Here is a 24,140-nt window from a genome sequence, read left to right as displayed (position 1 = left end):
AGTATATCATCAGCTAAAAAATTAACCAAAAGATAGTGTAATTTAATAGTATAAAGCGTTCAACGACCATATTATTAAAATGACATATTATTAAAATGATAATTAAAAGAAGATATAGAAAGAAGCTAGAAATAAAAAACATAGTACATAACATATTGCCATCAAAAGACCACCTTGATGAAACGCAATGCACTCAAGGTCAAGCAACTTTCATTCACCATTCTCAGCAACATCCCTTCGATGTGGGTCGGCATCATCCATCCCTCTACACATTTTTTGGAAAGCAATAAGAAAATTACAATAAAGAACTAGCCAAAAGCTAGAATTATAATTTGGAAATACATTCGGTTTTTGGATCATTACACCAATCATTCCACTCTAAAGTAACACCTTTCTTGACTCTAGTTTTAAGCCACAGGAAACTAGCCACCTTGATTTCAACAACTAAAGCCCGACTACCCTTTATCTTAGAGTTGAATATGTGATCGTTCCATGGTTCCAGATTATCGAAATAGTTGCCAAAAGAATAACACCCACCTAAAGACCCACCTTTTTTGACAGCTCAACCCTACTTCCAAATCCACCATTCCAACCAACGTATGATGATCATACAGAACTTTGCCCCATGAATTATCTGTTAAAGCCCTAACCTCTTTAACAACAGAGCAAACAAGAAAAATATGGTCACCATATTCAGGAAAAGCATTCTGCAGAGCGCATTGCATAATCGACGTTTGCACACCTCTTTGTGCAAGGTTTACCCTTGTTGGAATTCTGTCAAGGTGGGCCCTCCATGCTAGAATATTCACTTTTGAAGGTACCTAGCGGTTCCAAGTAATGCTGATTGAGATCTGATCCAAGGTATGTTCATCAATTAGTCTTCTATGAGACTTCACCGAGTATATACCATCGTCTACAAGCTCCCATCAGTAAACATTATTATTGCTTGAAAATAGGGAGCCCAAATCGATTTGGTAGTTCATCAGGTCAGATTTAAGGTGAAATTATATTCCCCAAACACGCTTTCTCAATACATGACCCGTAGAGATACCAAGACTACCCAACGGTCCTAGGAGCACCTTAATCACAAGCTTCCAAACATCATCGATCGTCTTCTCCTCTAAACCTCCACCACCATTTACCATGTATATCTAGATTGAAGCTTTCAAGGCTACCAATGTTTACTCCCCAGCTATCTTCGGAGTTCAAGACTTTAGTCTATGCAATCCAAGGTATCTTTTTGTTTTCAAAGTTGCCACCCCACAAGAAGTTATGACAAATACTCTTAAGTTGCTTAGTCACCTTAGTCGGTGCCCCTATATAGGGAAAAAAAATAGGACGCGAGGCTGCCCAAAACTGTGTGTGTGTGTGTGTTACATGCCCTAATTTAATTAACACACAAAAAAAATTCCAGCCATCAAGAGAGTTAGAGAGAGTAAGAAGAAAAAGAGGGTTTTTTTTTTCACAATTCTCGTTTTTGAAGATACACTTGCAGTTTTTGGTAATTTTTTGGAGATCCAACGGTCTGTTTTCTTTGATTTTTGAATAAAAGCTTCCAAACATTGATACCTTCAGATCCAACGGTTGAATTATCGAGATCAGCTCCAAAGTCTCCGGAATCGTTGCTTCTGTTTGCTATTGGGAATCAGGAACATTTTTGGTGATATTCTTCTTTTTCTTTGCTTATTTGATTCTATATGCTTGATGTGACTTAGTTCCAAATATATGATGATTACTGTATGCCTCTAGTACATCTAGAAAAGACTTTGTATTGCTCTAATATTTGTGATAGTGGATTTGAAGGGGCTCTAGTAGTCCCGTGGTTTTACTCTTCTTTCTTGAGAGATTTCCACGCTAAAATTTTGGTGTCTTTATTCGTTGATTACTTATTGTTTTGAGTTGATTATATTGATCATATAACTTGCATTGGGTCTAATTCGTTGCAAGTGAAAATATCATATTCATTTGCATCCTAAAAGATTCATTCAAGGCGGGAATAGTTTATTCAAACGAAGTATTATTTTGCATTGTTATTTACCAGTGTGGATGCGTTTTTTCCACCAGATTGGTATTAGAGACTGGTTCTTGTTATTAGGTTACTTGTTTGAACAATGCAAGCTAATACAAATAGGATTGTAAATTTGAATGGTTCTAATTATCAAGTTTGGAGAGGCAAGATGGAAGACCTTCTTTATGCGAAGGATTATTATATGCATGTGTTTAATACTGAAAAACCTGAAGATAAAACAGATGTAGAGTGGAATATTTTTCAAAGAAAAGTTTTTGGGTATATTCGACAATGGGTAGATGATAATGTTTTGAAGCATATTGGCGTGGAGACTCATGCTCGTAATTTGTGGAACAAGCCTGAACAATTGTATGCTCGGAAGACCGGGAACAATAAGTGGTTCTTGATTAAACAATTGATTGGCTTGAAGTACCATGATGGAAATTCTATTAGTGATCATTTGAATTCTTTCCGGGGAATTATTAATCAGCTTGCAGGAATGGGTATCAAGTTTGAAGATGAGTTACAAGGTTTATGGCTCCTTCGCACTTTACCGGATTCTTGGGAAATTTTTAGGACATCTTTGTCCAACTCTTCTGTAACGACCCAAAATATGACCCAAAATTTTTCGTTTAAATAATACAAAGGTTATCAACGGTCTATAATATATCATAAAATCGTACGTCATAAATCCCAAAAGTTATAATAGATGTGTCATAACAAAGGACTGTAACAACATATCATAGTATATGAAAGAAACTCCCAGGACAAAAGCTGAAGTTGTGGTGTGTGCAATGCCATCATCCCGAGCCCTTCCCTTTGCTTGCGGAAGTACCTGAAACCAAAATTGAAACTGTAAGTACAAAGCTTAGTGAGCTCCCCAGACTACCAAATACTATACAATTATATAATCACATATTGGGCCTTGCCCACTGCATCGGACCAAAGTCCGAAACTAACCAGGGCCTTGCCCTCTGCATCGGACCGCAGTCGGGAACTGACTGGGACCTTGTCCCCTGCATCGGACCGAAGTCTGGAACTAACTGCATCAGATCGAAATCCGGAACTGACTGGGACCTTGTCCCCTGCATCGGACCGAAGTCCGGAAACTGACTGAGCATAACATAGCATAGCATAAACATATCAACTAGCATAAACACATATATTGCATACTGCATCGGACCGAAGTCCTGAACACATAACACAAAGACATAATTGAATCACAAAGACATCAAGCACACTGAACTACTGCATCGGACAAAAGTCCGAAACTACCGCTAACTAGACGGGCCGGCATTATGGACATAGACCCGTTCCTACTGGAAGGAAAACTCACCTCGTAGTGCTGGCTGATGAGATGCTAACTCTAAAGGTAGCTGACTGCTGCTCCGGGACTGCCCGAGTACAATTTCAAAAAACACTAAATCAGTTACTGTTAAATGCTCTCGGGGTCAACTGACTATATTACCTCTAGTCAATGTCAACTCCCTGGTTAAAGTCAACTTCCAGTTGACCAGACTCGCCGAGTCAGGTCACAGACTCGTCGAGTCCCTCCTTCACTAACTCTGACTTTAACTCACCAAGCCCCTTTCCCACTCACTGATTCACTCTGAACTCACAACTCGAAGGGAAAACGAAGACTCGCGACTCGACTCATCGAGTCCGAAGAATAAGTCGCCAAGTCCTATCACAGATTCCATACAATCGAATTCTAATCCATTCCAGGGCCTTAAACTCGTAAATCTGATCCCTTGGGACCATCTGAACATGTAAAGTTGCTGACTTTACATGTAACTACGAAGGAATGAAGCCATTTCACTCAAACACTACTTTTCTTTGGGAAAAACTCATCCGACTTGCTAAGTTGTATAACAACTCGTCGAGTCTAAGGCAAGCTTCATTGGACTCGTCAAGTTGCTCATCCAACTCGTCGAGTCCAAGGCTATCTTCTTATGACTCGCCGAGTCAAGCTTGTGACTCACCGAGTTCATTCAGTCCCTTTTCCATACAGGCCTGATTTGAGCCATGCAGCGGCTCTAGGTCATAGACCCATGCTTCTATGGCATGCTTATCACGTAAAGTTGCAAACTTTATGTCCTTGCATGGCTTTAAAGGCTTCAAATGCCAAAACTAAGCTCTTAATGGGGTTCTAAGCTCAAGAGGGACCTCAATCACGACCATAGCTGAAACTTTACACTACTATAATGCAATGAGGGTCTAGATCTGAAGTATGACCCAAACATAAGGCTTAATCATAAAGGATTTGGGGTTTTTGGGGTTTAAGGCAACAATTTCGGGACATCCAAGATCTACTAGATCAATAGAAAAGATGGAGGCTTTATTACCAGAAAAGATGACCACAACTGAGTGTGCTCTGGCTCTACTTCCTCTTCCTTGAACTCTTCAATCTTCTCCTTCTTCTACTTGCTCCAAAAATTCCTTCCCAAATCAACAATCACTCACACACTCAAAAAGGGGCTAGGGTTTGTTAAGAGATGCTCTGAGAGTGATGGAGGCCAGACAGGCGGACTCGCCGAGTTGTCAGCTTAACTCGCGTGATCAATCCGTCTTATACACGACGAGTCGGGCTACAGACTCGTCGAGTACCCTTCAAAAAGAAAAGCTATAATTAAATCACATACCAGAAACGTTGCGTTACAACTCTCCCCCACTTATCTTAGACTTCGTCCTCGATGTCTGCTGATGCGGCTGAATCTGAAAAAACTATTCTCCCTCGTCTCCCCCTCGGACTCCCACGTCCACTCTGAATCCCTTCAATGCTGCCACTGCACCTTCACCAACTGAACCACCTTGTTCCTCAAGGTCTTCATTTTTCGGTCTAGGATTGTAACTAGTCTCTCAATATAATTCAAGATGCTATCAACCTGAATGTCCTCCAAGGGTACAACTGCCGCCTCGTCCACTAAACACTTTCTCAACTGAGAAACATGGAAAGTGTTGTGGATCTGCCTAAGCTCTGCCCGAAGATCCAACCGATAAGCCATCCGACCCGCCTGGGCCATAACCCTAAAAGGACCAATGAACCTGGGGCCCATCTTACCCCTCTTCCGAAACCTAATAACACCCTTCCAGGGTGATACCTTCAGAAGGACCATATCGCCCACCTGAAACTCTAGGTCTGAACGCCTCTTGTCGTCGTAACTCTTCTGCCTACTCTGCGCAGTCTGCAGTCTGCTACGAACCTGCTGAATCAGCTTTATGGTCTTGAGCACCAGCTCGGTGCTCCCGATGACTTGCTGACCGACCTCGCCCCAACAAATCGGGGTCCGACACTTCCTTTCGTATAAAATCTCGAAAGGAGGACTGTCAATGCTAGAGTGGTAACTGTTGTTACACAAAAATTCTGCTAGTGGAACATATGTATCCCAACTACCACCGAAGTCTAAAACACATGCTCGGAGCATGTCCTCGAGACACTAAATCGTCCTCTCACTCTGTCCGTTTGTCTGGGGGTGGAAAGTGGTGCTAAAATGAAGACGAGTCCCCATCTCGTCGTGAAACCGCTTCCAAAATCTGGAAGTAAAACGGACATCTCGGTCTGACATTACCGAAACAGGCACTCTGTGTCATGCTACTACCTCACGCACATAGATGTCGGCTAGCTTCTCAATCGATATGTTCTCCTGGATTGGTATAAAGTGCGCGCTCTTGGTCAGCCGATCCACTATGACCCAAATCGAATACACTCCCCGCACGGTCTTGGGAAGCTTACTGATAAAATACATGGTAATGTCCTCCCATTTCCATACGGGAATGTCTAACGGCTGCATCTTGTCATGGGGTCTTTGGTGCTCTTCCTTGACCATCCTGCAGGTCAGGCATCTCTCTACATACCAGGCGACATCCGGCTTCATGCAGGGCCACCAATATTCGGGTCGAAGATCCCTGTACATCTTCGTCGCCCATGGGTGGATGAAAAATCGAGACTTATGGGCCTCTTCCTTCAACACCTGCCATACTCCGCCCCAGTACGGTACCCAAACTCTCCCATGAAGAGTCAACAACCCCCGAGTGTCATAATCAAAAGAAGCTACTCGACCCATGATCCTCTCACACTTCTGCCGCTCCTCCTTGAGGCCCTCAACCTGTGCCTCCCTGATCCGCTCCAACAGCGGAGTAATCACTATCATCCTCAAGCATATATCCCTGATCGGGGCCACTGCCGTCTTGCGGCTCAAGGTGTCGGCCATGACGTTGGCCTTCCCCAGGTGATAAAGGATCTCACAATCATAATCCTTCACCACATCTAACCACCGACGCTGCCTCATGTTAAGGTTCGGCTGGTCCATGAGGTATCTCAGACTCTTGTGATCCGTGAAGATGGTACAATGGACCCCATAGAGGTAGTGTCTCCAAGTCTTGAGGGCGAACACCACTACCCCCAACTCTAAATCGTGTGTCCGATAGTTAGCCTCGTAAGGCTTCAACTGTCTAAAGGCGTAAGCTATCACATGCCCCCGCTGCACCAACACTTTTCCTAAACCTGTGATCGAGGCATCACAGTAGACTACAAAATCATCCACTCCCTCGGGCAGGGTAAGAATCGGTGCCTCACACAATCGCTGTCTGTGGTTCTCAAATGTTGCCTGCTGCTGAGGCCCCCAACAAAACACCACCGACTTCTTGGTCAGTCAGGTGAGTGGTACTGCTATCTTGGAGAAATCCTGTATGAATCTCCTGTAGTACCCTGCCAAACCTAGGAAGCTCTGAATCTCAGATGGAGACCTCGGGTCCTCCCACTGCATCAAGGCCTCGATCTTGGCCGGATCCACTAGAATATCCTTCTGGTTGACGAAGTTACGAAGGAATTGCACCTCCCGCATCCAGAACTCACACTTGGAGAACTTCGCAAAATGCCACTCCCTCCTCAGTGTCTCAAGCACCTCTCTTAGATGCTCCTCGTGTTGCTCCTGTGTCTAGGAGTAAACCAAGATGTTGTCAATGAATACTGTCACAGACGGATCCAGCATCGTTCTGCACACGCGGTACATGAGATCTATGAACGCGGATGGAGCATTGGTGAGCCCAAAAGGCATCACCACAAACTCATAATGACCATAACGGGTCCTAAAAGTTGTCTTCTGAACATCCTCATTCCTGACCCGCATCTAGTGATAATCGGAGCATAGATCGATATAGGAAAACCAAGATGCTCCATGAAGCTGATCGAACAAGTGGTCTATCCTCGGGAGCGGGTAACGGTTCTTCACCGTTACCTTTTTCAACTCCCAATAATCTATGCACATACGGTGCGACCCATCCTTCTTCTTCACAAACAGGATCGGGGCTACCTATGGTGAACTACTGGATCTAATGAAACCCTTTTCTAGCAGCTCCTATAGCTGCGTAGACAACTCCTGCATCTCTAGAGGAGCCAACCGATATGGTTCCTTGGCTATCGGAGCCGCACCAGGGATTAGGTCAATCCTAAACTCAACCTGTCTCTCTGGAGGTATCCCACGCAAATCCTCCAGGAATACATCCGGGTAGTCTCGCACTACTGGTACATCGTCGACTGTCGCCTTGCCCTTCTCCCGGGCATCTAGAACGTAGGCAACGAACCCTGCGCAACCCTGCTGGAAGTAACGCCTTGCTATCGCTAAAGAGCAAAGAATCGTTCCACGTTGTGGCCTCTCGCCCTGAATCACTAACTCTCCCCCACTTAGGGTGCGGACCCTCACTAGCTGTAGCTCACAATCAATCACCACCCCATTGGAGCTCAGCCAATCTGTACCCACTATAACCTTATTCCTTCGCAGAGGAATAGGAACCAGGTCTACTAAAAACTAGTCATCGAATAACTAAAGCGAACACCCCTTATGCACTCTCGCAACCCAGACAGTCCTGTCATCAACTATCTCAACCTCAAGTGGACAATCTAGCTCCCCCGGAGCTCTGCTAAACCTCTTGCTAAGCGCAAGCAAAACAAATGATCGGGCAGCCCCCAAATCAAACAAGACTGTAGCTGATATGCCGTTCACTAAGAACGACCCTATATATAGAAACACATAACTATAAGAACAGTCAACAATCAAAAATCAACAATAATAAAGAGATGAAGGAAAATACATACCCGTCACCACATCAGGAGTCGCTCGTGCCTCCTCTGCTGTCATCTGAAAAGCTCAAATCTTCGCCACTGGCGCCTCACTTCGGCCCTGACGGCCGTCTATAATCCTCAATATTGCAGGGGCAGGTACTACCACCTTCCCTACTGCTGCTGCTATCAAACTCGGACACTAGGACTTTTTATGTCCCCTCTGATTGCAATGGAAGCAAATTAGATCAGATGTTGCGGTAACGGTGGGAGTAGCTATACAATCTCTGCTCATATGCCCAGTCCGGCCGCACTTCTAGCAACCAAGACTCCCTGCCTTGCACGCCCCATCATCGTAAAATCTCCCACACTTGCCACACCGACTATGGCTCTGCTGTCCTCTAGATCTATAATCTGATACCTTGGGCTTCTTGCCCGAACTCCCTGTACCCGAAGCCACCTCCGACTTCCTCTTTCTCTCCATCTCAAGGTCAATCTCTCTCCCACGAGCCCTAGCAATCATGTCATCAAGCGTTTTACAGCTGGACTGGCTCACAAATTGGCGGATATCACTCCACAACATCTCATGATATCGGGCCTTCTTCATTTCCTCATCAGCTACGTACTGAGGACCGAGAAGAGCCCTCTCCCTGAACATGGCGGTAATCTCCGCCACCGTCTCTATAGTCTGAGTAAGATCTTGAAACTCCCTGACTAACTGTTGCACCTCAATGACCGATGCAAACTCGGCTCTAAACCTGGTAGTAAAATCAGCCCAAGTCATAGCATCAAGTGTTGCGTCATCCCTGATGACATGCCCAATCTCCTCCCACCAATCTCGTGCCCTATCCTTCAGAAGGCAGGATGCTAATCTGACCTTGTCCCCCTCAGGACATCTGCTGGTGCGGAACGCATTGGTAACATCTTCCAACCACTTAGTACTCCCAATGGGGTCCCATGCCCCATGCTAGTCTGGAGCTCCACAAGCCCGCAACTCCCTGAAGGTGAGTGTGCGCGACCCCATCATGGCCGCCATCTCAACACGGAACGTGCTCAACTTCTCATCCATCATCTCTAAAATACCCTCCTTGATCGAAACAAAGATCAAAGGAGTCTGCTCAAGTATGATGCGGGTAACCTCTGAAGTGAAAAACTCCCTAGTCTGCTCATCCAACTGCTCGGCCCCCGAGCCTGATCCTGATCCCTCCCCGGCACCTGAACTGCCGCCTGCTGGTCTAGGGCGTAAAACCACCATTCTAAAAACACATTATGATAAACATCAGAAACACTGATATATCTCGAGGGATCATTACTACTACAGGTTTTCCGGTCTCATCTCAGCCTTCCTTCATTCAAGTATGGATCCTCTGCTTCCAGTAGTAGGGGCCCTTACTACCTTCCACATCTATCTGTACCTTCCTCAAGAACTGCCTCGACTCCACCAAGCCACTACTACTGCTACTGATCTCTGCTACTCTCATCCTAGGCTTGCCCTAGGGAAATCTCCTACTCAACCAAAACCAGTCCTCAACTGCTGAAGGCCCCCTTGTAATGCCAATTAGCCATCACCTGAATACCACCACATGTGACGAGGCTCAGATAATCCTTCGAGTAGAAGACTCGTTCCTACCACGGTTGGACTCAAACAAGAGCTGAGTAGTAGGGCCAAATCCAACACTCTGAGATTATCCAACCCTGATCACATGTGATGTGACGTATTCACCTAATGGCTAACTCCCATCACTTGGAATCCCACAAAGCACAAAGTAAGCAACATTTGGACATAGGAACAAATCAAGCAACTCTATTCTCATAAGAAGAAATTGTACTGGCTTACAATGCTAGGCTCAGAATATCAGACATAACCTAATCAAGCTATCCCACTGTTGTCTACTCATACTAGCATGCAATTCTCATAAGGCCGAAACACATATAGCAGCCACATAAGGCATCTCCCTAGATCCTTAGTCTTATTATAGCATGTTGTTCTACTATAACTGAAATAGATAATCATAATGTAAACTTGTATAGGTAATCTGGGAGTACTTACTTGAGCTTGGCTGATCGCATGCACCACACCCTTTTCTCGTTTTCAAAATCCTTGTCTTTGTAAGTATCTTTTTCAAAAATTCTTTTGAAAACAGTTTTCTTTCAAAAATCTTTTACTATTCCATTAGTTTGAGTTCAGTCATACCCATAAGTGTGCCTGAATCCCTCAAACCAAGGCTCTGATACCAACTTGTAACGACCCAAAATACAACCCAAAATTTTTCGTTTAAATAATACTAAGGTTATCAACGGTCTATAATATATCATAAAATCGTACGTCATAAATCCCAAAAGTTATAATAGAGGTGTCATAACAAAGGACTATAAAAACATATCATAGTATATGAAATAAACTCCCTGGAAAAAAGCTGAAGCTGTGGTGTGTGCAATGTCATCATCCCGAGCCCTTCCCTTTGCTTGCGGAAGTACCTGAAACCAAAACTAAAATTGTAAGCACAAAGCTTAGTGAGTTCCCCCGGACTACCACATACCATGCAATCATATAAACACATATTGGGCCTTGCCCACTGCATCGGACCAAAGTCCGGAAACTGCATCGTACCGAAGTTTGGAACTAACCAGGGCCTTGCCCTATGCATCGGATAGAAGTCCGGAACTGACTCGGACCTTGTCCACTACATCAGACCGAAATCCGGAACTAACTGCATTGGATCGAAATCCGGAACTGACTAAGACCTTGTCCCTTGCATCAGACCGAAGTCCGGAAACTTGCTGAGCATAACATAGCATAGCATAAACATATCAACTAGCATAAACACATATACTGCATACTGCATCGGACCGAAGTCCGGAACACATAACACAAAGAAATATTTGAATCACAAAGACATCAAGCACACTGAACTACTACATCGGACCAAAGTCCGGAACTACCGCTAACTAGTCGGTCCGGCATTGTGGCCGTAGACCCGTTCCTACTGGAAGGAAAACTCACCTCGTAGTGCTGGTTGCTGAGATGCTAACTCCAAAGGTGGCTGACTGCTGCTCCGAGACTGCCCGGCTATAATTTCCAAAAACACTAGATCAATTACTGGTAAATGCTCTCTGGGTCAAATGACTATATTACCCCTAGTTAAAGTTAACTCCCTGGTCAAAGTCAACTTCCAGTTGACCGGACTCGCCGATTCAGGGCGCAGACTCTCCGAGTCTCTCCTTCGCTAACTCTGACTTTAACTCACCGAGTCCCTTTCCCACTCACTGATTCACTCTGAACTCGCAACTCGAAGGGAAAACGAGGACTCGCGACTCGACTCGTCGAGTCCGAAGAACAAGTCGCCAAGTCCTATCACATATTCCATACAATCGAATTCTAATCCATTCCAGGGCCTTAAACTCGTAAATCTGAGCCCTTGGGACCATCTGAACATGTAAAGTTGCTGACTTTACATGTAACTATGAAGGAATGAAGCCATTTCACTCAAACACTACTTTTCTTTGGGAAAAACTCATCCGAATTGCCGAGTTGTATAATAACTCGTAGAGTCTAAGGCAAGCTTCATCGGACTCGCCAAGTTGCTCATCCAACTCGTCGAGTCCAAGGCTATCTTCTTATGAATCGCCGAGTCAAGCTTGTGACTCACCGAGTTCATTCAGTCCCTTTTCCATACAGGCCTGATTTGAGCCATGCAGCAGTTCTAAGTCACAGATCCATGCTTCTAGGGCATGCTTATCACGTAAAGTTGCAAACTTTATGTGCTTGCATGGCTTTAAAGGCTTCAAATGCCAAAACTAAGCTCTTAATGGGGTTCTAAGCTCAAGAGAGACCTTAATCACAACCATAGCTGAAACTTTACACTACTATAATGCAATGAGGGTCCAGATCTGAAGTATGACCCAAATATAAGGCTTAATCATAAAGGATTTGGGGTTTTTGGGGTTTAAAGCAACAATTTCGGGACAACCAAGATCTACTAGATCAATAATAAAGATGGAGGCTTTATTACCAGAAAAGATGACCACAACTGAGTGTGCTCTGGATCTACTTCCTCTTCCTTAAACTCTTCAATCTTCTCCTTCTTCTACTTGCTCCAAAAATTCCTTCACAAAGCAACAATCACTCACACACTCAAAAAGGGGCTAGGGTTTGTTAAGAGATGCTCTAAGAGTGATGGTGGCGAGGTTAGGGGTATAAGTGTGTTTAAATAGGGTGCAAACCCTTAACTTAGGGCTTCACCCAGATAGGCGGACTTGCCGAGTCCAACGTATGGACTTGCCGAGTTGCCAGCTTAACTCGCGTGATCAACCCGTCTTCTACTCGACGAGTCGGGCTACAGACTCATCGAGTACCCTTCAAAAAGAAAAGCTATAATTAAATCACATACCAGAAACACAGAGTTACATCTGCACCATATGGTATTATCACCAAGGAATTGGCTAAAGGCGATGTTTGAAATGAAGAGACGAGAAGAAAGTCACAAGGTTCCTCTTCACATTCAGATGTGTTGGTCACAGAAAGCAAGGGGAGAAGTCAAAGTAATGGTCCGAATAACAAAGGGAAGCATCACAGTAAATCTAAAGGAAAGTTTGTTGACTATGTATGTAATCATTGTGGTAGAAAGGGGTATACAATACGCTTCTGCAGACAGCTAAAAAGGGAGAACAAGAAGGCAAATTACAACAATCGAAAGAACAACCACAAGAAAGATGGTGGTGGTAATGATATTGTTGATTTTAACACTGCTACTAAAGAGTTCCTTATTTGTTGTGATTATGATATGGTTAGGTTGTTGATAGTGGTGCTACCTGTCACGTGACATCACAAAGGGATTTTTACACATCTTACACTCCTGGTGATTTTGTGAATGCTAAGATGGGTAATAATGGGTTATCAAAGATTGTTGGTGTCAGAGATATTTGTTTGAAGTTTGAGACTGGGATGGTGTTGGTTTTACACATTGTGAAATGTGTTCTAGATATTAGACTTAGTTTGATCTCTGTTGGCTTACTTGATGATAACAGTTACCATAGTACCTTTGGTGGTGGAATTAGGAAACTCACTCATGGTTCTTTGATAGTGACAAGAGGTGAAAGAAGCTCAAAGTTATACATGACACATCCGGAGATCTCCAAAGAATCGATCCATGCATCAATACATTGTGACATGAACGGTTTGTGGCGTAAGAGACTTGGTCAAATGAGTGAAAAGGAGATGTCTTTATTATTGAAGAAAAATGTGTTGACCGATGTGTATGATGTGAATTTGAAGAGATATTCTCATTGTTTAGCAGGTAAGCAAAATAGAGTTTCCTTTAAGAACCATCCTCCTTCCAGGAAGGAGAATATACTTGATATGGTACATTTTGATGTATGTGGTCCCATGAAGACTAGGACACTTGGGGGTTGCTTGTATTTTGTCACATTCATTGATGACTATTCAAGGAAGGTATGGGTTTACAATTTGAAGACTAAAGATCAAGTATTGGATGTGTCAATACTAGAAAAAAGGCCTTTTACGACGCTCATTGCGCATCGTAAAACACTCAGACGACGCGCAAATGCGTGTCAAGGAAGGCCCTGTCATAAAGAGAGACGACGCGCATTTACGACGCGCGGTTACGACACGCAATGCGTATCAAGGAAGGCCCTGTCATAAAGGAAGACGACACACATTCGCGTGTCGTAACCTTACGACGCGCGTGTTAATGACACGCAATGCGTATCAAGAAAGCCCCTGTCAAGAAAGGCCATGTCATAAATGAAGATGACACACATTTTTGCGTATCGTAATTTTAAATTTAAAAAAAAAATTATTTATGGATTTACTTATTTTCATATTAAATTTGCATTTTATGTCACATAATGGAAAATAAAATACCAACATACTTTTCTATGAAGAGCATTAACACTATTCTTTTCCATCAAAAACTTCAAAACCTGCATAATTAATTTAATGTTTAATTAGCTACAGGTCAATAAGGTAGGTTTAAGCAAAAGAGGTTCATAGTAGTAAGATTTTACTTACCACTGTTGTTAATGACATTGAAAGAAGCAGCCCAACAAACACCCCCTCAGAAGGATTATTACTAAATGAAACCACAAACAAAGTTAAAAAGTCAAGTATTTTGTGACAACCCCGGAACTAGGGGCAAGGCTGTTTTTACCCATGGTATGACCTAATACATGATAATAAAGACTTGTTTAACAAAAAGAAAAATGATTTCTCACGTGAAATCACTATTAAGAATTGATGAAAGAGGGTACTCCACACTGTATTGCCAACAAGCTTGACACCAACACCTAAAAGCTGGAAAAAACAATAACATAAATAAAAATAAATGTAAGATTTGAGATAACAGATGCATAATTCACATGTCTACTTTTACCAATTTATTTTATGCAACATACATGCAGCTAACATGAATGAATTATACAACAAGTTAGGAGTAAAATAAGGGATGGTTGCATATTTAGTATGATAAATAAAGAGATTTGTGGCATAAGGGTGCATAAATAATAAAAAGCAAAAAGGAAGAGGAAAGCTGACTTACATAATCAGCAAATTTCTGAATTGGTGCTTTTAACATAATACATAAGAGTGGTCCCGAAGGGATAGCTGGCAGCAAAAAATCTCAGGCAAAAAAAATTCCAGGAGAAAACAGTTAGTACCTCAAAAGCAAAGGTTTTATAGGGTTAGGCATGCACCAGCAAGACAGGGACTAAGATTATAAGTGATGTGAATGGGACATAGTAATTAAAGGAATTTTTGTTACCATTGTTCCATGCATAGTGGTTGGGGTAGAGTGTTTTTCCATCACTGTTAACACGGAAGGGTCCAAGTTCTTCCATGGCTCCATATCCAAACAACAAGCATCCTAGCCCAGTAGAATACCTTCATTAATAGTGGTTCTTACTCTAAATTTTGGTGCATTTGGATTAGAATCTCCATTCTGATTCATGAATATTCTAATTAATTTGGTATTGTAGAATGTAGATTGGTATCTGCATTATTAAAGTTCATAGGACTTACTACTGACTCACTTTTCTTTTTTTAATCATTAGCCTTATGCAACTCTCAAAGCTAGAGAATATCTTGATAAGCCTGCAATACATGAGACAATGGTGAAGGTATGTAGATTATATCTTATATTTCCTACACAAATATAGACAACTATATGCTGATGTCATTATGCAGGTTAGCGCTTATCTGCTTGGAGAATACAGCCATCTTTTGGCCAGACGACCTGGTTGTAGCCCAAAGGACATTTTTGTCATTATACATGAGAAACTTCCTACTGTATCGTGAGTATTTCTATTTCTATACATCTATGTTTTCTTTTGTGATCATCATCTATTTTTTTTTCTACAGGACTCCAACAATATCCAATCTTCTCTCAACATACGCAAAGATTTTGATGCACTCTCAACCACCAGATCCCGAATTACAAAACCAGATCTGGGCAATATTCAGCAAGTGAGTTTATAATAAATAGGAGCTACACTTTTTTTTTGTATATGCAAAATTTGATAATATTTAATTTCACACACATTGACAGATATGAAACATGCATTGATACTGAGATACAACAAAGAGCTGTGGAGTATTTTGCATTGAGTAGGAAAGGTGAAGCCCTGATGGATATATTAGCAGAAATGCCAAAGTTCCCTGAACGTGAGGTATATTTAAGCGTAGGGTTTTAATTGATTGATTGATTGAGCATATAATAATAATAATAATAATAATAATAATAATAATAATTTATCTGATATGGTGATTGTTGTTGACTTTGATTTACCTTTTTGAAGTTTTCATTGATCAAGAAAGCAGAAGACACTGAAGCTGATACTGCAGAGCTAAGTGCTATCAAGTCACGCACACAACAGCAGGCTTCTAATGCTTTAGTGGTGACATCTGAGCGCGAACCTCCCCAACTTGGTATGGTCAAAATCCCCAGCGTTGACCATAACTCTGTGAGCGTTGACCAAGAGTTGACTCAAGCTAATGGAATTTCACATGAAGTTGACCACCCTCAACCTGATATTCTTGGAGGTCTTTTAAGCCCACTGGCTATTGAAGCACCTCCTCCTCCTGTAAGTGAAGATGATGCATTAGCTCTTGCACCTGTTCAAGAGCAAGATAATATTGTAAAGGTACTACTGTCTGCCACATGTCCTATCCTCATTGGCTATAAATATCATTTATTTCTTTATATTATTTTAACTTTCTGTTGACAACCTTACACAGCCAATAGGAGACACTGCAGAAAGATTTCATGCCCTGTGTCTTAAAGATAGTGGAGTTCTATATGAAGATCCTTATGTTCAGGTACTAAAAAGTCAAGTTATATATATATATATATATATATATATATATATATATATATATATATATATATATATATCACATATCATATATTGCATTAGATTTTATTTATTTTTTTGATTAATTATTATTATTCCAGATTGGTATCAAAGCAGACTGGCGAGGTCATCAAGGTCGCCTAGTCATCTTTTTGGGGAACAAAACAACTTCTTCACTCACTTCAGTTCAAGCAGTGGTTTTGCCTCCATCTCATTTAAAACTGGAACTCTCATCAGCAAAGAACAAGCTTCAAACCAAGCAAACCATGGTGTTTGTCGTCCATACACAGCCTTCTCTAACAACCCATCTTTTTTCCAGGGCAAAAGAGTTGGGCATGATGGGTGAAGGATACATGTGGATCATAACAAGTAAGACTACCAACTTGTTGAATTCCATGGATGTTGAAGCAATCAAATCGATGCAGGGGCTGTGGGTTTCAGATCGTATTTTCCAGCATCAAGAAAGCTTCACAACTTTGCTTCAAAATGGAGGGAGGAACATTATGCAATTAATAAAAGAAACCATTTCAAGAAAGTCAATTATAGACTTCATTCAAGTAAGAATGAATCAAGAAGAGCCCTTGAATGAATTGGTCAAGCAATTAAAAACAAGATAGTATTTTAAAGATGTTAAAATTAGGTAAATTTACATCACAATGAAAAGTTCAATCCTACAAGTTTTTAAGCAATTAATAAAAGAAACCATTTCAAGAAAGTCAAACATCTATAAAATTGTCTATTCATGGAAGATGGAACTACCAAAGAATTTGCTGATTAATTGCTTGAAGGTAACAAAGTTCAAACTTTTTAAAGAAATAGAAACAAATTCAAGTAGATTGTAACAAAGAACCCTTGATTAGAAACGTTCAAACAATTGAAATCAAGAAAGTAATGTAAGTTTCAAGCACACACTAAGTTCGACCATGGCAAATTTCAAGCAATTCAAAATAACCCACTTCGAGTAAGATCAGATTAGTAAGTTTATTCAGTGATACGACCATATATAAACCAAGATTAGATCTATAAGAACGCTCCACTGATCTACTCAAATAGTAGACATCGAAGTCAAAGGATAGTTTTTAAAAATTATTAAACAGGGCAATCTCTGATCATAATCCTTTTCATCCATGGTAAGATATAGTAAGGTTATAAAGCATAAATAAAGAGAAATTTACCTTGCATAGAAGGTCTAGGGCAAACAAAGCCATCATTCACTAGAGAAATATTTGAAGGCATATGAACAGCAGGCGAGTCGACTCTGAACTGCATACCCACAAAATCGACCTCAACCGACATCTGATTCACATCTACAACAGTTTCAATAGCAGTCTTGAGATCAGCACTTGGAAATCCAGCAAAAACGGTGCCGTTTCCAACCGGACCCGGAAAAGTAGCAGACCCATCAGCAAAATCGACAAACACCCTCCATGATTTAAGCTCTTCGTCGGCGTTATTGAGCACTCTGAGGGTTGATTCGAAGTGGTAGGGTTGATTTGATGTTCGGTTTGGTGGGAGCTTGGATCCGGATGTGTAAGTGTAGGATAAGTAGACGCTGTTGCAGGAATCGGACACTGGTGGCGGTGACGGTGGTGTTGGAGTTGGAGTTTGGGCGGCGGTAATGGTGGCGAGAAGCGTCGCTGCTTCTCCCTTCTCTTTTTGTCAAATCGATCCCTCACCAGAGGTGCTTCCCCTTTCTCGATTGATTTCCATCATCGAGCCACCATGGCTGCTTGCGTTCCCATCTTCCTTTCTCAATAGATGAACCACGACCACCGGACCAAAACTCCCGCTACCTTCGTCATTCTAATTCCCCTTTTTCTTTTTATCTGTGGGGAATAAGAAACAAACGAGAATTAATATTTGGATTCTAATATTGAGACTTGAGAGTATAATACTTAATTAGGGCTTTTTCTGAAAATTTCAACATCGAGTGGGGAATAAGAAAACTATTGGCGAGTATTCTCAATAACAGCAGAGAGATGAAGAAGGTGAAATTACAGCAACGATGAAGTAGATGAATGGAAATCAGAAGCCCTTTTTCTTGATTGAGATGATGAAGTCGGGAGATGGAGATGAAATCGTAACCTTCAATCTTTGATTGAGAAGTTGCACAACAGTGTGAGGAGAACGAAAGATGCGTGAAAATGCTTAGGGCAGGGAGGGTAGCGGGCTTTTCTAATTTTTTGGCTTTTCTTTTCCCGCTTGTAACTAAGGAACGCGCGTTCATTAAAATTATAAAGCGACACATATAGAGGGTGCGCATTTAAGGTACAGCGCCCTCCGTGTTTCTAATTTTTTTTTTCTTTTGACACTAATTTAAAGGCACGCAATAATGCGTGACCTAAATCCTTAAATTTTCTGAAGAGATGACACTTTTTTAATGTCACTCTCGTTTGCGTAACATAAATTAATGAGTGTCGTAATTTGCGCGTCGTAAAAGGCTATTTTTCTAGTAGTGTGTTTAAGCAGTTTCATGCATTTTTGGGTGACAAACTAGGAGAAATTGAAGTGTGTTCCGACAGAGAATGGCGGTGAATACATGCTTATTATAGAGAGCAAGGTATTTGGCACCAAAAGACTCCTTCGAAGAAACCAAAGTAGAATGGTTTAGAAGAACGTATGAATAGCACATTGAGTGAAAGAGTTAGATGCTTTCCTTTACATGCAAGATTGCCTGATTCTTTTTGGGAGAAGCTTTGAATATGGCGGTACATGTTATTAAGCTTACTCTTTTTGTTCCTTTGTCTTTTAATATTCCTGATAGGGTTTGGAGTGGCAAAGATGTTTTGCATCATCATTTACAAATCTTTGGATGCAAGGCTTTTGTGCATATTCCTAAAGATGAAAGATCAACGCTTGATGTGAAGACCAAGCCATGTATATTCCTTTGTTATGGCCAAGATGAATTCCATTATATGTTATATGATACAGTTTTAAAGAAACTCATCAGGAGTAGTGATGTTGTATTTGTTGAAGATCAGTTTTTAAAAGATATTGAGAAGACAAAGATAGTTCCTCAATCTACTGATGATCGTGTTGATTTGCATCTGGTTCCCCTTCAACATTTTGAGCCAACTAATAAAGATGTTCAGAATGATGAACAACATGGTACTGATGACAATGATGTTCCAAAGCAGTCGGAGTTGGATGAGGATCTTCATCCAGAGTTGCCTGTAACTGATATACCACCATTTGTCCCACTTAGGCGATTTACGAGAGATCGTCATCCTTCCACCCGTTATTCTGCTGATGAGTATGTTTAGTCACCGATGGTGAAGAACTTGATTGTTATGTAGAAGCTATGGAAGATGAGCATTAGAGAGAGTGGGTTGAAGCTATGCAAGATGGGATGAATTCCTTGCATGAAAATGTGACAACCTGAAATTTCTATCTTGTACATTCCGTCGCCTCAATCAAAGTCAGACTTGTTTTGGCTATCTTTTAGCCCAATTTAAGGTCTGTTTGGTGTTATAAGCCTAGTACCTTGAAGAAGGAATGTTAGGAAGTGTATTCTAGAGTGCACTGTGCAGCATACAAGCCGGAAACTCCATTCATAAGAAGTTTACGGTCGTAAACACCTCCTTGGCCGTAAAATCATACCCATATATGAGTTTTACCCTCATTTCTAGTCTTTTCTTACACTACCAAGCCTAGATTTCGGATTTCTCTCTCAACTATCATCAAGCTTTCACCTTGATCTTCCAAAATGTAAGAATTCCTTCCATTTTAATTGATGTTATCCTTCTAAGTCTTGTATCACCTATTGATTTCATCCATATCAATCATGTTTTTAGGTGATCTTCAAGTGTTCATCACTTTCATCAAGAACACCTACTAGTTCTTTCGCCGTGAACCCCTTCAAGCTCCAAAGTGTAAGTATCTTGTCCATCTTCTAGTTAGGATTGATAAACACTTCATTCCTTTCCTTAAAACATAATTTAGAGCATGAACACCAAGAGTTTACGGCCATAAACCCTTGTGTTGGTTCATGTTTTGGCCTTAAACTCATCTAAGACCAAGCCTAGGACCAAGAACACTTAGGAAATGCTTGTTAGGGCCTTAGAATACCTCGTTTACAAGCTTTTAAATGAGTGTACAACCGTAAACTCCATGACCGTACACTCATTGGCGGAAAACTCCCCTTGGCCGTGAACTCCTGGCCGTACACTCCCATGTGTGGCCGTAAACCCCTTTATGTGCAATCACACGTGATTGTAACACTTCCATTCAAGTGTTTCCTAGTCCCTAAGGTGTTCCCTTACATGATTAAGTTGTATAAACACTAATTATATCCATATATGTGTTAATATATGCTAAATAGAATCCATGTGTACTCGAGTCTTCACTTGAGACTTAGCAACCTATACCGATCTTTCATTCGCATCACTCACATCAGGTGAGTTCATACCCCTAACTAGCCTTTTAAGTGATTTTAAATGCTTTTATGGGGGGGGGATACAAGTTGAAACATTATAGTTGTTATATCAATCACATGTGATTAATAACTATCAAATAGATGGATTTCTTATACTTCAAATCTATGTTATCAAACAACTATTTCAAAACATTTTATCAAACTCTTTTATGTGCTAAAACTCTTTATCAAACTCTTTTAAACTTATGTATTGTGAAAATCATGTCTATTCAGATATAGTTATATAAATAAGGTTGAAAGAACTTAGTACTGATAACTCGCTTTATTTCCTATTCCTTGTTTGGTTGTGGACTTAGGTATCGGTTGTTTGTCCGAATGTCATTTGAATCTCAGTTATATATCATGTATATATGTATAGATATAGAAGTTCTTACAATTGTTCAATACTTTTAGATAACAAAGTTGTATAAACGTACTCTGTCATTCAAACAACATTACTAATAAATTATAATAGATATAGTTTAGGATATTTCTACTCAGTATTTCTAGTACAATGAAACATACAAGAGTCAGTTCAAACATACTATAACGAGAAACAAGGAGGAACATTCTATACACTATACAAAGAGAAGATACTACATACTATACAAAGAGAACATACAATACACTGGAACAGATAGAGCATACTATACGAATACAAGAATACTATAACATAAATGTGAGCCAATACTTCGGGGCATGGCATCATACTGTTGTGTCTCGTTTTGTAACCAAAGTCTCCTGGAGGGAGAGTGTGAATTTGTGTATAGATCTATACTGGACTGACCATCCTACACCTTGCTGCTAGCTACAGTGGGACCTGCAGGTCTACGGGTGACGAACGTCGTGTTTACCATTAGTCGATCAAGCATGGTTACAATCATATCACATTTTACCTTAACTAACAATTGATTTAACGTAGTTCGAATAATAGTAGTTACTATATACAATACCACAGTAATTTATTATTTTCCCATTGCATTCACATTGTGATCTTCTCACATAAACGGTAATGTAAAACTATATTTTGTTAATGATAGTCACACTTAGGAAAATACACACTTTTACAAGAAACAAACATTCATAACATTCGAGTTTTGGTAGAAGGCCGCATTTCAGTAGAAAATATAGGATTTTCTAGGAGATTCAAACATTTATAACAAACTTTCATTACAAACATTTACAGATATTTATAACATTTACAAACACTTTTGTTCAAACTTATACAACATTTGACACAAAAAACTTATGAACTCACCAGCTTAAATGTTGATCCTCTCTTTCAATATAACTTGTATTCTCAGGTCATCAGTAGACAGGTACCGATGGCAGGTTTTGAGAAGACGGAGCACTTTTAGACTGTAACGCCCGCGTTTCCAGGCCAGGCATTTTCGTTGATGTAATAGTCTAGGTTAACCATTGTAACCCGTTTTGAAATAATAAAAGTGTATTATTTGAGTATTATGTGTTTTGTGCTTAACTGCTTAATTATGTGGTTTGATTAATTAAGAATAAAAATAAGCGTCAAAACTTAAGTGTAAAATAAACTCGTTATCTTTGGATAATTTTGTAGTAGTTGAAATGAGGTTTCCGAATATATATATAGAACGCCCAAATCTGACTTCGTATGAGGAAGTTATGATTTTCTGAAGTTTCGACTTAGCAGTATGCAGCCCGAATACTTGATTTGACATCGAGCGGTTTTTAGCCGAAACAATCTAAACGAATACCGAAGATCGCGTTGTTGGTATCGAAGCGATGAAAAGTAAGGCGAGAACAGACGTCAAACGAAGAAGTTATGAATTTATAACAAAGTTTTACTGTCCGGGCCTACTAAAAATAAATAATAAAAATAAAGTCAAAATTAGCCGACAAAGTCTAAACGAAAGTTGTAGAGCGTAGTCTCACCTACGCATGGATATAAAGAACGTCGAAAACGGAGTACGTATGAAGATGATATGAATTTCTGAAGTTTATTAAATAATTAGTATTTAAGTTTAATCTTTAATTCGGATGTATATCCGAAGGAGTCACCGATCTGATCCGAAGTACGCCCAGCGTACAGCGAAGCATGACACGCCTCACACTCGAGTTCTTCGAATGACGCATGCAGTGACGAATTCGGACGTGTACGCCCCGCGTACTGCTGTATGCCCAGCGTACTGCGAGGCCTCAGCCTCTTATAAATAGGATGCGAGGGTTCCGGGCATATTTGCTCAATTCTTCTCTTTTTCGTGCCGAAGCTCTGCGTGTGAACCCCCGAAGCCATCCCGACACCCCACATCTCATATCCAAGTTAAGAAGGAAGTTTGGTAAACATTCTTTTATCACGCTTTGTTTTTGGGAACAAATTCCGCAACTCTTTCAAATCAAAAGGATTTACTCTGAAATTATTTTAAAAGCATTAATGAAAATCGGTCTTTTCTGGCCGAGATTTTGGGGATGTCACAGTTGGTATCAGAGCATTAGTTTAAGCGAACTAGGAATTTGTAGGATTTCTAGACTTAAACTTAGAATGCTAAGTGGAATTTTGAGATATGTGTCTATTATATTCTAGACACGAGCACTAGTTTATTTTAGGAAAGTTGCCTAAAATGCTTTATGTGTTAAATGTTATATGTTGCCATTTATGATCTTATTTGTTCGGATCTATGGTCTGTTGCCGACCGGATCTAGAAACTTTATGTGTGTAGGATTCTAAGCGTACGTCTACGATATTAGAACTAGCATGTAAACGTTTCGGAGTGATAAGGATGATTTGAATATCTATCGTGAATGAGGATCTAATTTCACCTTATTCGGTGTGTAGATCAAAAATGGTGAGAACAAGAAGTGGAGTTGGAAATGCTGATGAAAACAGGAATCAACCACTTGTGATTGAACAAATACCTGTCGTAGCAGCAGCACCTGAGCCAATAACCATGGCTATGTGCAAATGATGATTCAAACAATGTTGGATCGTCAGATGGATGAAACTAGGCGGTTGCTTCAACATAATCGTGAAGAACTGTCAATTTGTGTGGAAGAGCCCGAATTAAATGAAGGGTACTCGGAAGGTGGAAACTTTAGTGGGTCTGTTGGTCAAGCCAACCCACCGATAGTTAGGCAAGACAACCATGATGGAAGGAATGATGAAATGGGATGCAAGTACAAGGACTTTCTAACTTGCAAAACATCGACCTTCAATGGAAAGGAGGATCCGATTGGAGTTATGGATTGGATATCAGAAATGGAATTGGCCTTCATGACTTGTGTGCGAAGGGACTCCCATGGTAGTACCGGTATGCGAAGGG

General features: G+C 40.8%; 2 protein-coding genes across 2 annotated transcripts; both read left to right on the top strand.

The window, feature by feature from the left end:
* The first annotated feature begins 15,150 nt into the window (after positions 1 to 15,150).
* LOC128133935 (AP-2 complex subunit alpha-2-like) lies at positions 15,151 to 15,786 on the top strand. The gene is made up of 3 exons (XM_052771442.1): positions 15,151 to 15,374; positions 15,442 to 15,546; positions 15,629 to 15,786. The coding sequence occupies exons 1-3, from the start codon at positions 15,262 to 15,264 to the stop codon at positions 15,771 to 15,773; spliced, it is 363 nt and encodes a 120-aa protein (XP_052627402.1). The 5' UTR covers positions 15,151 to 15,261; the 3' UTR covers positions 15,774 to 15,786.
* Positions 15,787 to 15,886: 100 nt separating this feature from the next.
* On the top strand, positions 15,887 to 17,050 carry LOC128133702 (AP-2 complex subunit alpha-1-like). Its single transcript, XM_052771222.1, has 3 exons — positions 15,887 to 16,223; positions 16,318 to 16,398; positions 16,535 to 17,050. Exons 1-3 carry the CDS (start codon positions 16,011 to 16,013, stop codon positions 17,048 to 17,050), a joined length of 810 nt encoding a protein of 269 aa, XP_052627182.1. The 5' UTR covers positions 15,887 to 16,010.
* Positions 17,051 to 24,140: the final 7,090 nt, after the last annotated feature.

The sequence above is a fragment of the Lactuca sativa genome, chromosome 4, assembly GCF_002870075.4.
Source record: "Lactuca sativa cultivar Salinas chromosome 4, Lsat_Salinas_v11, whole genome shotgun sequence".
NCBI lineage: Eukaryota > Viridiplantae > Streptophyta > Magnoliopsida > Asterales > Asteraceae > Lactuca > Lactuca sativa.
Note: the sequence above shows the minus strand (reverse complement) of the source record. Positions and strands in the feature narration are given on the sequence as shown.

Excerpts from the sequence above, each read along its gene's own strand:
- LOC128133702 (XM_052771222.1), top strand. The coding sequence starts at position 16,011 with ATGGTCAAAATCCCCAGCGTTGACCATAACTCTGTGAGCGTTGACCAA. Across the intron at positions 16,224-16,317 it reads AGCAAGATAATATTGTAAAG|CCAATAGGAGACACTGCAGA; the intron begins GTACTACTGTCT and ends AACCTTACACAG. Across the intron at positions 16,399-16,534 it reads ATGAAGATCCTTATGTTCAG|ATTGGTATCAAAGCAGACTG; the intron begins GTACTAAAAAGT and ends TTATTATTCCAG.
- LOC128133935 (XM_052771442.1), top strand. The coding sequence starts at position 15,262 with ATGCAGGTTAGCGCTTATCTGCTTGGAGAATACAGCCATCTTTTGGCC. Across the intron at positions 15,375-15,441 it reads GAGAAACTTCCTACTGTATC|GACTCCAACAATATCCAATC; the intron begins GTGAGTATTTCT and ends TTTTTTCTACAG. Across the intron at positions 15,547-15,628 it reads ATCTGGGCAATATTCAGCAA|ATATGAAACATGCATTGATA; the intron begins GTGAGTTTATAA and ends ACACATTGACAG.